Source organism: Eschrichtius robustus, chromosome 5, assembly GCF_028021215.1.
Source record: "Eschrichtius robustus isolate mEscRob2 chromosome 5, mEscRob2.pri, whole genome shotgun sequence".
In the NCBI taxonomy this organism is placed as follows: Eukaryota; Metazoa; Chordata; class Mammalia; order Artiodactyla; family Eschrichtiidae; genus Eschrichtius; species Eschrichtius robustus.
Window position 1 is genome coordinate 89459412 of NC_090828.1, and position 15655 is coordinate 89475066.

Sequence of the window (15655 nt, forward strand, 5' to 3'; positions counted from 1 at the left end):
ATTGAGTGCACTTTTTTCTCTGTTATATTTAGTGGTTTTTATGTTTTCTGTGTCAGAAAACATTTTTTGAAATGTGCTGGTTCCAGTTATGTTCTTTGTTGTGCACTTAATGACCCTGTGATTTCTCATTTGCAATCAGAATCTGCGAGTATGAATCTCAATGACAATTTGATTGCCTGGTGACTTTTATATTGTGTGTGTGTGTGTGTGTGTGTGTGTGTGTGTGTGTCTTTTTAAGGTGGGGGGGGCATCTGTAAATAGAATGAGCAAGACTGAGCGCTTAGAAACCATTTATAATCATACCTTAAACCAGTATTGATGTAATAACCAAGGTTGTGTATTCTTGGAGATATCACACTTACTTGTATGATACATTTGGAGTGTCATTTGCTTCTCTTTCCCTTGAGTGTGTTACTTTTTTTTTTTTTTAATTTTTATTGGAGTATAGTTGATTTAAAATGTTGTGTTAGTTTCAGGTGTACAGCAAAGTAAATCAGTTACACATATACATATATCCACTCCTTTTTAGATTCTTTCCCATATAGGCCATTACAGAGTATTGAGTAGAGTTCTCTGTGCTATACAGTAGGTCCTTATTAGTTATCTATTTTATATATATAGTAGTGTGTATATGTTAATCCCAGTCTTCCAATTTATCCCTACCCCCTTATCCCCTGGTAACCATAAGTTTGTTCTCTGCATCTGTAACTCTATTTCTGTTTTGTAGATAAGTTCATTTGTACCCATTTTTTAGATTCCACATATAAGTGATATCATACGATATTTGTTTTTCACTCAGTATGGCAATCTCTGGGTCCATCCATGTTGCTGCAAATGACATTATTTCATTCTTATTTATGGCTGAGTAATATTCCATTGTATATATGTACCACATCTTCTTTACCCATTCCTCTATTGATGGACATTTAGGTTGCTTCCACATCTTTGCTATTGTAAATAGTGCTGCAGTGAACATTGGAGTGCATGTATCTTTTCAAATTATGGTTTTTTATATATAAAAGAAAAGGAAATTGCCTGGGTAGTCCAAACATAGCCAAGATTTCGGAATTGTGAATGGGTATCAACCAATCAACCATAGAGCTAGGAATAAGGAATCCCAAAGTATATTGTTTGCACTAAAAATCAACATGTATAAGCAATTTGATGAAAATTACTCTTATTAATAATTTGCTAAATTTTTAAATGCTAGAAATAGAACAGAAAAAAGTATCCCAAGCAACCTTACTTCTATTTCATGGCACTGAAGAGTTTATTTCTTGTGCCCACACAGTGCTAAAATTACCAATCCCAGAGTATGAATTAGAATGAGACAAATATGTAAAATGTCACATAATTATAGCTTTCGAAATTTCTATAATATTTCAAAATAAAATTTGTTTTATTCTTTTTCTCTTGGAGGATGTGGTATTATATGTACACACACACATACACACACACACATGACTAAAATTTCCTGAAATATAGTCTTAAAATACATACCCAAATTAATTTACTTGAGATACCCACTTCTTGCATGTTTTGGGTTTTGATATAAACTGTAAATCAGTTAATTGTTGTTTATTTCATCTGCCACATTTCATTGGGCATTTCTAATTTACTAAAGCTATTACTTTTTTTTTTTTTTTTTTTTTACACACACACACACTGTATTTTATTTTTAAAAGCTATTACTTTTTTAAATCATTTCTTGCGTTGAAAAATCTAAAGTCACTGTTTATTAACCTTAGGATTGAATTGAATATAGACTCACTTTAGTACTAATTATTTTAATCTCCAGGGAAGTCCATCACTGTTAGATATGAATCCATTCTTTGAAATTTTTTCTGCTTCCCTAAAATGTGTAAAAACAGAAAATGTAACTTTTATCTTTCCTGTATTTTTAGTCTCACTCACTGGCTTCTTTTCTTTTATACTTATGTATGTTCAACTTTCATCCTCTTAAAAAAGGTTACCACCAGCGTAAGTACCTAACTCTCCCTTGATCCTATATCTCTCCTCAGCTATCATATTAATTCTTACTTTCCTCACAGTCCAGTGTCTTGGGAAAGTTGAAGAAAATTTATGTATGCATCTTCCACTCAGTCTACTAGAAAATGGAAACTTATTTCTTTCCCATATCATTCCATGAAAGCTCAACAAGGAAAAAAATTAATTTGGGTAGGGCACTTCAATTTGTATTTAAGATTATCTGAGCAGCCTTCATCACTGCTGTGTTTCTCCTTGAAACACTTTCTCCTCTTGTCTTCCATGACAAGATATTTCATGGTTTCCCTCCTACATTTTTCTGATTCCTCTGTCTCTGACTGCCCTTCAAATATTCTTTCCTTATTTTCTTTGGGAGAGGAAGTAAATTGCTTTCTAAAAAGTTCTCATTTCTTATTTTTTATTTGGGAAGAAGAGTACATTTTTCATTCCTGATTCAATTTTGTAAATTGTTTACAGGTTAATTTAAGTTTTATAAATTTCCTCTTGGCATTCTGATGTTCTACTGAAGTGTTTCTGTACATAAATTTATTTTTACTTATATCAAGATAGATTGTGGTGCTTGAATCTAAAATCATATCTCTCATAAATTCTGGGAAATTCTAAAGAAGTATCTTTTCAAATATCACCTATCTCCATTTTCTCTCTTCACTGTTTTTGGAACTGTTAGGTTAGTGTTTGATCATTTTAGTCTGTCCTCCGTGATTCTTAATCCCTTCTACATTATTTTTAATCTTTGAACTGCAATCACGGAGACTTCTTCCGATCTATTTTCCAGTTTAGTAATCGTTTCTTCAAATGTACTAATTTGTAATTTAACTAGTTCATGCAGTTTGTATTCCAAGGCTCTGATTTACATTTCTAAATGCTCTATTTGGTTGCTTTTCAAGTCTGCCTAATTTTTTTTCTCATGATGTCGTTTTACATTTTTTTAAATTTTTGTCCTTCTTTTTAAAATAAATTTTGACTTCCCTATTTTATAGTACCTATCATATTTGAATCTAATCTGTATCACATATTTTTAAAATATCTGAAGAACTTGTGGATCTAATTCTGCCATTTGTTGAATCTGCTGAATTTCACTAACCAGATTTTTTTTTCTTTTGCCTTTTTTCTTTTATTTTTTTATAATTTTGAATTTTGAGCCTATCTTCTATGTTTTTCAGCCCTGTGGAAGTCTTATGAGACCTGTCTTGGGATCAGCTCTTCTGAGTACTTGGACAAGCCTCAGAAATATTATATGCCCTGAATTAATTTTTACTTTGATTTTTGTAACTTGAGTTTTCCTGAGCTATAGAAACTAGAACTTAAGATGCAGGCTCATAATTATACATGTCCAGGGGAGACTGTATATTTTTTTCCACTTACAGTCCAGGCTGGAACATCTCTTTGTACTGGAAGGAATGTTATCTCATGCACCCTTCCACTGGGGGTTTAGCCTCTGAGAATCCAAGGTCTCTATTAGGATTCATACCTTGTGTGGAACTAAAGAATTGTCACCTGTCTGATGTTGAAATTAAAACCCAAACGTCTACATTATAATTCTATCATTCTTCTACTGCCTTTGCGAGCAAAATAACACACACGCACGTGCACACACACACACACACCAGTTATAGTTCACTAACTATTCTAGTTTTCTGAACCATTTTCATTTCTGGACTTGGAAAATTTATATTATTTTCTTACATATTCACCTATGTGTTAAAATGTTTGGTTGCTATTTTATCTAGCATTTCTCATTTGTCTACCATGTTGCCAGAACTATTCAGTAATTTTTTCCAGTTCTCAGTCTCATTTTTAATATACTCCCTGGGTGTTCCTTTGACTTCCAAGGCTTTGTTATATCAATAGTGATCATTTCTCTTTTACTTTTAATAAATTTATTTATTTATTTATTTTTGGCTGCATTTGGGTCTTCGTTGTTGGGTCTTAGTTGCTGCATGCGGGCTTTCTCTAGTTGCAGCAAGCGGGGGCTACTCTTCACTGCGGTGTGCAGGCTTCTCATTGCAGTGGCTTCTCTTTTTGCAGAGCTTGGGCTCTAGGCGCACGAGCTTCAGTAGTTGTGGCACGCGGGCTCAGTAGTTGTGGCTCGTGGGCTCTAGAGCACAGGCTCAATAGTTGTGGCACACGGGCTTAGTTGCTCTGTGGCATGTGGGATCTTCCCGGACCAGGGCTCAAACCCATGTCCCCTGCACTGGCAGGCAGATTCTCAACAACTGCACCACCAAGGAAGTCCCAATAGTGATCGTTTCTGAATCTGTCTCTCAAGTTTATTTACAGTTCCTAAAATTTCACTACTTCTATCTTACACCCTATTGCAGCCATTCTGAAATTCTTACAGTTTCTCAAACATTTTATATACTCTGATTTCTGGGCCTTCAGAAATGCCATCTTTCTGGAATATTCTAAAAGCACTCATTTTCCTCCTGTTTATCTGATTTAATCTGAATCTATCATTTGTGTCAGCTTGTACAACACTTCCTTTGGGGCACAATATCTAAGATTAGTTTAGATGCATATGTTGTGTGTTGCAGTAACACTTTGTACTGCCTATATTGCAGCATTTATCAGAGATTTATTAAAGTCACTTGTTTAATTATATTACAAATGTTTTCCCTACCAGATTATAAGCATGCTGAGAAAAGAAAATGCTGAAAATTGTATTCCCAGTGCCTAGTACTATTCTATTCATTCATTCATTCATTCATTCTAGGTGATGTATCTCTAAGGCCTAGAACTCTGTCTGGTATAAAGTTTTCAGTAAAATATTTTGAATGAATATCTTGAACCTTTGCAGTAGTTTTCTACTCTGTTTCATAGAGTTGGAACCTGGGGTCAGGGGTATTAAGTAACTGCCCAAGGTCACACATTAGTTAGTGATAAAACCAGGATTTGAACTCAGGTTTGCCTACCTATAAAGTTTATATTCTTTATACATGGCATCATATGTGAGATATTAAATGAGGTTTTTATGTAACAGCAATGAAAGGGCAGCAAAATGAAGATGATTTGGGGTACACTGTTCTCTTACATTTTTCTCCAAAGTATATTTACTCTATTGGATCTTTGGAAGTCTGTCCTATATAAGTACCAATTCTCTGGAGCTACAAGTAGCATCAGTAACTAGAAATGTTATATATTTTCTTAGAGGCTATAGTCCTATAATCGCTCTAATCTTACGAAGTACTGGTATCTTCCATAACTATAATTTAATTATATGCTTTGGAGTAGGTAAAAATCAGAATTGGAGTATAAATAGAAGATGTATACCACAGAAAAAACAATTAAATTTTTCATCTTTACCCCAATATTTCTGTGATATAATTTTTAAGGGTATTGGTATGATCAGCAGGGTATAGTGAAAAAATAATATATTTTGGACTAGTATTCACATTTTGCTCTGACACTTGCTGTTTATGCAGTGTATCCTTAGGCAAGTTATACTGTTTTCTTCTGCAAATTTGAGTTAGTAGTAACAATTGCAGGGCTGTTGTGAAGAGTGTAAGTAATGTATCTGTGGCTAGCCTAGTACCTCTTCTCAATAAATAGTAATATATAATGTGAGTATTATTGTCTCTTTCATGTTTATATAACACTTTCCTAACCACAGATTCCTTTATTATTCTTAACATTTATTTTAACTTGAATCTTCTATACATTTTCCACACACTTAATCATGAAGGTCAAATTCATATATATAAGATGTGTAATATATGCTCTCAAACAAACCTGTGATAACTGTATTTTGAAACTTCAATAAGTTACTTATAAATATTCATATTGGGGCCAAGGAAGAGGAATAAGTAGGAAAATCCTACTTTAGAGACAGGAAAAAAACATAAATTGGATCTGAAATCTGCCTCACTGGGAAACATTTCTCAAAGCTTTGTATATTAGATACATATAAGTACCATACCAACCATGATTACCCTTGAGAGAAAGAGAAAATTGTTGCCATTTACACAATAGCCTACATATAACCTGGCAATAAATTTTAGGTGAAAGATATAATAGATAAATTGAGCATACTACCTGCAACAGTGTAAGATTTTTTAACAGTCCATTAATCCATATTATATATTCTATGAGGTTGAAGTAACTATAGAAATAAAATACAGTTTTCTTTTCCTTGCTGTAATTTTAACACGATAAATATTCTTTGACTTTGGATCTTTGTGTCTCAAGGAAGATCAAAAGTCAAAGAATATTTATGCAAAATCAAGAAAGAAAAGATTATGTATAACATTTAAGTCTTCATCAAATATAAGAATTCATAATGATATTTTAACAGAACAAGTATCCAGAAACAAACTGAAATATTGGATTCTATTTTCAACTTTAAAATTAACACTAATATGGAAGAACAGGGAAAATGTTACATTTGCTTTAAAAAGTTTTTGTTTTATTTGTTAGGAGAAAAATATGTATTGTCATTAGATCTCATTTCTCTATCACCATCAGGTACCGGTTATAGGACACTAAGGAGTTATGGACACAGTATTTTCCAACATTAGTGAAAAATGGGTGGAGGCCTATATTAAACATTTTTGATGGAACTCTTTCTAAAATGTATTTTACATTTGACTGCATTGTTAAACAGAGAAAAGCCCAAGATAATTTTAACATTTCTTTATTTGTTAGTTCTTTCATGTATCTGAAATTCAGTTACTGTGTTTTATAGGAATGCTGTGATAATCCCAGGAGTTATTCAGATGATGAGCCCGATTTGTTCCACACTAAATTCTTCTAGAGTGTTGTGCATTTCCAGATAATGCTTCTTCTGACTTCTTGATCTTTAGGACTTAAAGGACTCAAGAGATCATGTTACAAACCAGGAGTCTGTGACCAGAGAGGCTGTGTGATTTACCAATAAGGAAACAAAAATGAATCATTAGTGACTTTACTCTGCTGCATGTGTCCATTAAGTTAATACCTTCATTCTTTTTAGTGATTTGCCCTATGCTTTCTTCTAGTTCCCAATTTTTTTTTTCTCTATAGAATTTACCTATTGGCCCTATAAACTCAGACAACAAGGTTTCCAAGAGAAATGATGTAACTAAGTATTATGTTAAAAATGAATCAGAAATGAGGTGTAGTTGCTTAAGAACACATATGCATTATATGCATATGTTGACCTAAAACAAATAGACTGCCAGATATTTCTCCAGTAAAGATGGATTTATTCGGAATCAGCAGAGTATTGCAATACAGGGTCTGCAACCATGGTGAGCCACATGCAAAGCCCCATAAAGGGAGGAGAACACTTTTATAGAGGGGAAAAGGAAGATGGGAGGCGTATAGAAACAGAGTTCATGACTTTTCATCGCCAGGAAAGAAAAGGAGTCTTCTTCCTGTTGGGCTCAGCTATCATCCCAGGGTGTGAGAGCTCCCCCTTCTGGTCTCCCAACTCTATTTAATTGAGGCTCCTATTTATTAATTCTTTACACATGTATATATGTTGTATTTACTGTGGGCAGAAGATGTATGGCTCTCATTTTCTTAGAGAGTGAAGATACACTGGATTTTCAATTATTTTATTCATTTTGAAAGTTTTTACCTTTACGGAGCTAATTTCCAGATTCTTTTTTTGGCTGGTTTTTAGACTTAGAATCTAAGAAGTGGATAGAATCTTAAAGGTCACATGGGAACTTTCTCAACCAATGATACGCCACATTTAATTGTGTTTTGCTTTATCGCACTTCATAGATATTGTGGTTTTTACAGATTGAAAGCTTGTGTGTTGTCAGATGATGGTTAGCATTTTTTAGCAATAAAGTATTTATTAATTAAGGTATGTATGTTTTTTAGACATAATGCTATTGCACACTTAATAGACTAAAGTATAGTGTAAACATGCTTTTATATGCATCGGGAAACCAAAAATTTGTGTGACTCACTTTATTGAAAATTTGGTTTATTTGAGGTTGTCTGAAACCAAACCTGCAATATCTCCTGTATTGAGGTATGCCTGCATTGCCAAATTTCAGAAGTTTCCAAATGCCTGGGGGGATTTTGCTTTTCCTAATAAAACTTATTATGTTGGCTATTATGTTCCAAAGTTTATAGAAAAGAGATTTTAAAATGTAAATTAACCTATTATAGATGCCTAAAGATGTAATGCTATTTTAAAAAATTAGATCTCATCATATCTTACACATTGCATTTAGTTGCTTACTCATTTTAATCATAACTTATGTTGATACTTCGTATAAAGTCTCTATTCATGTCTACTGTACATCTTCTAAACATTAAGCACTTATTTATCCAAGGAGGAGAACACCTTTTTGACAAAATTCATGTTGATTCTTGAAAGATTAACGTAAGTTTTCATTATCTTGTCAAGTTAAAAAAAACACTTAGGAATATTGATTAAATTATGCCTTGGGCATTTTCATTTCTCTTTTGAGTGCTTGCTCTTATATGTCTGAGTATTTGTTGGGTTGCTACATGCATGGCTTTTGATATAGTCTTCTATCTCTGCATATCAGTGATTGCCTCCTTATCACTTCTATCTTTGAATCATATTTAGGCTCTCATCACATTTTTTGGCTTCAAAAAGTTACACTTATTCTAAAATTCATATCTCAAGAAATGGCTTTGGTAATCATAAAATTTAGTAAAGCTTTGTTCTGTTTTAGAATCATTTCCATTGTTGATATTATGCCAGTACCTCAGATGGATATACTCAAAGGTAAATTCACACAAAGAAATTGCTTTTTAAGAAGTAAAGAAGCAGGTAGTCAAGGATGCCATGTCAACCTGATCTGGTATGAAGCCGCTACTTTCCCTACATGTTAGTTATGAAATAATAGCAATTTATGTTGTCATTGCATAAGTCACCAATATTAAAAATGGCTATATCACTTGCAGTCTGTTCACTGAATATCACTGCTGATCACCCTGGCTGACTCTCTTTTCCCAGCTCAACTACATGATAGAGAGAGTTCTTACAGGCTCCAAAGGTAACTCATTGTTTCACCATTTTAAGAACAAGGGTGAATATTTTAGCCTCCGATTTAAATTTGAAATATTATTTTGGGGATAATATACGAAATAGGTCTTTGACACGATCACGCAAAATTAATTTGCTTGCATTTTACTATTGATTCTAGTTGCTAGTGATTTGCCAAAAATATGTGTTGATATAGACTTTTAATTTTAAAATGCCATGGTTTTTAAGGGAAAATGCAAAAATTCTATAGGACTTATAACAATGTCATTTAAAATTCTCATTTCCTGAAAATACCTTCACTAATGTACTTCATTGGTTAGTACATTGGAAGTACTAAGAAAATACTCAATAACGTAGTAGTTTTTGAGTGGAACCACTACCTGGAGTTACTTTGTAAAGTCCTCTTAAAAAGAAATGATCCAGAAGAGGACTTGAGGGAAAACCTGGGAAGCATGACTGCCAAATAGGCCCAAGTTCCATGAGGAGAGCAAGGACATATGGGGTCCGATGGTAACTACCATTCAAATCTTCTTATAAATGGTGCAGTGCAGGGAACCACTTGCCCAAGGAAGACGGCATGATGGGTGAGGTCAGCCTTATCCAACAGTCCAGAGGGCCTGATGATGGAGAGAAGGTGCAGGGAGCAAACTGCCCATGCATGTGTGAGCCCCATGATTTAGCCTTTAAGGCTCTGTGGAATGAGTACCTGGGTCAGGACTGTGTTTAAAAACTTAAAAGAAAAACAAAAAAAAAAAGGCCCAAAGAAGTGTGACAAAAATGATTGGGTAAATCTTGGTAGGATCTGCCCTATAAATATAAATCATAAGTTGATAGTATTATAGAATTTAAAGAAAAGATCAGGATTCAAAATGATTGAAATTTCCAACATTATGAAATAGTGACTGGTACAGACAAAAACTTGTGAACCAAATGCTAAAGAAGTGAAAGTATTTAGGGACTCATTTCTGCTAGACACAAGGAAGTTCTCCTTTACACAATGAAACAATTTATGAGAAATATTTAACCTTTAAGCTGAAAATACATGAAAAATATGGGTAGAGTAAAATAACAAGTAATTCATGGATGGTAAATGAAAGTAAGGTAGGAAATTGGTATGAGGTTGTTATAGATAGAGTGATAGATAAAGAGTTTGATGAACTGAATTCTAAAGACCTATTTTCCATTAAGGAAATACATATAACTTTAGGCAAGTCTAACTTTCATGCTTTCAGTTTCTTTAGGGCTGAAATAATTGGATATAATCAATGGTTTTCTTTCTTTTTTTTGAGCAAAGAAATATATTGTTATTATTCATATATTTTTCTCCAAATAAAATAATACTCAAAACTCCAAAATTAAAACTATAGGTAGATAAATAATCGTGTCGATAGGTAAGAGGTGAACAGGTTTGGCTGAAGGAGTTTGGGCAGCCTGAGTCCAGCTGCCCCGCCCCCTTGGTAGCTCTGAGACAAGCTCCAAAATACAGCTTGAAAACATTGCTGGTCCCCCTGCCATCAAATATAGGCTCTGATTCTACGTCACTTGTCGTAGAGAGAAAACCAAGTGTTTGCCACAAAATGACTTTGGCTCCACCTGTGAGAGGAACAATAATAAAGAATATGGGCCACAGTTCTGTCTCCATGTGTTCTTTTCTTCTGCCTTTATGCCAGTGAAATGATGGAGGTTTTTCATTCTTCTTTTTCTATTTCTTTAATGTCTATTAAATAGGTTGTATGTGTGAGGATTTATGATTCCATGAATATTGTCTTGGGAGCTAAAAGTTCTGATATTGAGCAAATCATGTAAACTCTACGTGAATTACTTTCACCATATGAAAAACTTTCTCCTGGGAAATATTAGTATGCTGCTCTGAATTCCTTGGATGAACTGTTTGCAGTTATATTTTATCTTATTATTACTACCTTTTTTCTTGCAATCCGTCTTGATTATCTGATCTTATTATGAAAAAAAATTGTCTGCTGAATTTACTAATCCTTTGAATTGCCTAGTGATCTCCTTTTAGAATTGTTTTCTGTGCTAATTCTATGTTTTGCTTTTTAATTTTTGTTGTCATAGTTATCTAAGGGTTAGGAAAGGAGGTCTTTTGATTTAATTAAGTAAAATTTTATTTTGAAGTCCAATTCTTTGCTGTTGTTGATTTTCAGGGGAATTTTTGTGGGGTTTTTTTGTTTGTTTTTTTTTTAACTTAGAATTCACACTTTCAAAATCTGTAACTGTATGATACCAACTAAACTAAATGTAATGAGTTTTTTGTTTGTGTTTGTTTTCTTACTTTCAACTTATTATGTTGACATCACTCAGGCAAAGTTGGATCCAACCTTCCTACTTTGGCTCTCTATGTTCAGAAAAGGCCTTTCCCTTATAAAGCACACACTTTACTTTGAAGCACACGAATATAGAGCTTCATCCAGCTGTTCTTCACTGGGAGGAGGTTGAGTCCCTTGGTGCAGGGAATTGACACCTATTTATTTTTCTTGCAGTATAATGAATCTAAACAGTCCTTCATCAAGTGATTCTCCTTGGCTTTCAGTCACTGAAATGTACTCATATAAAAGATATTAAAAGTATGTGTATCCTAAGTCCTCAAGAAGTTACTGCCGCTATATTTGTTTACCTAATGTTTCCTCTGTGCCTTTTGCGGAAGAGAAGGGTAGAGTTCTGATCGCATTAGCAAATGAGAAACAAATTAAGTGAAACACAGTTGATAACACCTTTCCTATTGGATGTTTTTATATCTTTCACAGAATTCCCAACTTGTGAGCCACTAACTCAATTTGCATGCAAAAGTGGAAGATGCATTAGCAGCAAATGGCACTGCGACTCTGGCAAGTACCAAATGTTCACTAGACTCTGCACTGATTTGATTGGGGGCCTTGCTGGCCGTGCAGCTTCGCCTTTTTCCGAGGTAGTTTGTGAGAGGAGGTTGCAGAGTTGAGCAAAATGGCCAAGACAGGTGGTGAGAGGGCAGCTGGCACGTCAATGGGGATTAGCATTAAGGAAAATGGAGCTCAATATCCGTCCCTTGGGGCTGTGATGGAGATTTGTTCTCAGATGTTATGCTGGACATACTCTAAGTCTACAAACATGAAGTGAAGGCAACAACTGAGGAAATGACCTGGACAATTCAGGTTCCCCAAAGCGTTTATGTAAAATGCTCTGTAACCTCAGGATGGAGTAGTTTATAAATTATATTGGAATTATCCATGGTCTCAACTTTGTCACCTTGTTGTGTTTTTTTTTTTTTTTTTTTGGTACAAATGGTATTTTTTCTTCACTCAATTGTATCATTATGTTAAATTATGCCAAATACAGGTAAATGAATTATACATAAATCGATACATTCTCAGCCATTGATTTCAATTTAATCTGTTTTCACTTCACATTCCTCTCGCCTCCCTCCTGCAACAGTTGTTAATAAAGAGTATAAGTCATTGCTAATGATAGTGTACCATAATTTCCTGATATAAATACACACTTAAGAGCCAGTGGGGGAAGGGTACACAGTGAACCCTCATGTGGGAGAATGGAGAAAAAGGATCTGAATTAAAGATACAGTTATAAACTCTGGGGCACAAAGGTTCTAGGTCTAAATAGTAATTTTCCAGCAATAATTATATCACAAGCTGTATCATTTCATAAAATTCCTACAGTCACCATTGTCTTCCCACTTCATACTTATTTCATGTTGCATAGATTTATTTAGTCAGTGGTTAGTCATTTCTGAGTGAAATAGAAATTAAGCTTCAAAATCCAAAGTCAAGGGTTTTTCCCCCTTAGTTTAGTAGTGGGTATTCAATCAGAAATAAACAATATAAAAATGAAAATAATTCTCCCACTGCTCATGGGAAATGTTGATCATTGATTTATCATTCCTTTTTTTAATAACAAAAGAAAGCTCTCAATACCAAAAAGAAATGTTAAGTATTTCATAAGGAAAAGTTTCTCCATGGACCAGTTTTCACCACCTGGCTGTTGATGCTTCTTTCCAGATGATGACTGTGGGGACGGGAGTGATGAGGTTGGCTGTGTCCAGTCCTGCTTTGACAATCAGTTCAGATGTTCCAGTGGCAGATGTATCCCAGGCCATTGGGCCTGTGATGGTGACAATGACTGTGGAGACTTCAGTGATGAAATCAATTGTACCAGAGAAGGTTAGTAATTTTGTGAATCTGCAGAATCCCATTTTAAAGTGATATATAATATTTGGAGTATTTGAGAGTGAATATCATAGAAAAATAAATTGTTCATCAGATTAAAAAAATGTATGTGGAGCTATATAAAATAATTTGCTGATCTCTTTATTTTTTCTTTTCTCTGGTTTCTCAACCTTAATTCCTCCTTATATTTTGATACCTTCTTCTTTGGTCTTCACTTCCTATTTCATTAGATGTTTTACTTTCATTTGATCCTTTACTTACTACTCTTTTAATCGCCTACAACTTCTAAATTTCCAAACCCCCAGACCCATCCCCAAAGGAAAAAAAAAAAAAGAATAAGAAAGGCATAATTTTCTTTTTATTTTTACACCATATTTGTTTCCTGAAGGCTGGAAATCATCCCCTATTAAACGGTGATGTATTCCAACTGATTGACCTTCTGGAATGCAAGCTAAAAGAGGAAGGAGATCATGACCATGGTTCCCAGCATATCCGTGGGCAGCCTGACCCTGTTGTTTGCATGGGTAACTGCAAAATTTGATCAGCCACAGGATGTGTTAATAAATTAGAAATCATGTTGGAAATATCACAGAAAAAGCATTAGCCTGTCAAAAATTCATAACAACAATAACATTAACTAGAACTTTCTTTCTGCCTAAGAAATTGAAACAATTTATTATCCATTCTTTCATTTATTCCAAAAATATTGAGAACTTATTGAGAACTTTTCATGTGCCAGGCACTGTGCTTGGACCAAAGGATAGATCAAAGACTGAAAAAACATAGTCCCTGTTTAGTTTTAAAAATCTAGCATGCAAACAGACAAACAACAAAGTGAATTCTTTAATGTGGTGACGGGACAGGGCGTACCACATACTATGTGATCAAAAGAAAGAAATCATTTTCCAAGTGTTTTCCAAGGAGATATATTTGTCTTCTGCAAATATTTGACAACCTATAAAACAGAATATTTCTAAAATATTTTCTCTCACATGAATTCCTTTTGTCTTTCTTTTGTTTCTCTTTCTTTCTTCATTTCTCTCTCTCTCTCTCTCTCTCTCTCTCTGTCTTCATTTCTCTTCATTTCTCTCAATTGTAAATACTGGAAACAGTGGCAATTACAGAGATTATCTACATAATACTAGGTTCTTAAAGGAATAAATCTAGCTTTTTGGTGAACTCCCTAAGTGATTTATTAAAAGAGATATTGTCTGATTTTGATTTTACCTATGTGACCTGGGTTATAAGAGTCGAGGCATGATCCAAATATAGCTAAACAGTCACCTATGAGCCATGAAGTGATAAAACACATGGTCCTCAAGGTGGTCATGGCATGAGTCATGTCTTTCCTGACAGTGGGCATGACAGAAGCTATAATAAAAACAGAAAATGACTAAGAAAATTTTTGGAACAGTATCTTATAAAATTCAACATGAACATATTTTAATTTAATTTTTCTTCAAGATCAAGAGAGGAATGATAAATCTCTCTCTCTCTCTTTCTCTCTCTCTTTCCCCCTGTCCCTTTATCTCTATCTCATTTTTGTGTCCTTTTCTCTCTCAATTTAGTTGGTCCACTAGTATATATGAACTAGAACTTTTTGCCTATCACTAATCTGGAGTGGAAAAAGGAAAGGTATATAAAAAGATATTTTTCCTCTTTTTCTTTGTATATTTGAAACATTCATTTGGGGTGTGGTTGACATTTCATTACTAAATAAGACTGAATATATACTATTGGTACATTTTCCCCCATCTCACAGATGTCTTTTTAGACTCCTCATGAGGTGTACATCTGTGGCCTGCTGACGCTGACCCATAATATGCTGTGAAAGATAAATTGCCCCAGTGTTAATTTGCTTTCATCTCAGAAGTGAGATCCCATCCCTCTGTTCTATGTGCATGTATCTCTAAGTTAAACTGATCATCGCACATTAAGAAATTTTGGAGAGATTGCTTTACCCTTATGAGTATCCAAAGTGAGTGGCCCATCCCCTTAGAGACTCTCTAGAGACTTATTTGGGTTTGGAATATAGACTCTCTAGAGAGTTATTTGGGTTTGGATTATAGAATCAATGGCTAAGGTTAATGACCTTTATCTTGAGGGCATCTCAATTTCACTAATATATTACTGTAAAGGATATACTGTCAGTGTGAACGCCAGGCGTTTCTTATATGATTACGGTAATATGCTAAGAAATGATCCAGGTAACCCACATGATTCTTGGACATGTTTCAAGGAAAGAATGAGAAGAACTTCCTGAACTAATTTATATTTAACTGATTATAAGTTGTACTAGGATTCCCTAATCAAATATTCTACTTGGTGAATACAAGATGCAGGAATTGAGGACAGGTATTATTCTGGGATGATTTCAGTGTGTAAGACAATGCATAGTGTTTCAAAGGGCATTGAAATATTTTTATCCATCATTATTTCATGTATGCTGATATGGAAGTTGTAAAATAACCATGACACACAGAATTGTTAACGCTGATCAGGAAGGCCATTTTGCACT

The 15655-nt window shown here is 34.1% G+C and overlaps 1 protein-coding gene across 1 annotated transcript in view; it reads left to right on the forward strand.

Moving 5' to 3' along the window:
- The window catches only part of LRP1B (LDL receptor related protein 1B), a 1676205-nt gene that overhangs the window by 937159 nt on the left and 723391 nt on the right, over window positions 1–15655 (forward strand). Inside the window, exons 20-21 of the mRNA XM_068543688.1 lie at window positions 11725–11805; window positions 12970–13131. Coding sequence (XP_068399789.1) covers window positions 11725–11805; window positions 12970–13131 — 243 coding nt within the window. The remainder of the gene's footprint in view (window positions 1–11724; window positions 11806–12969; window positions 13132–15655) is intronic.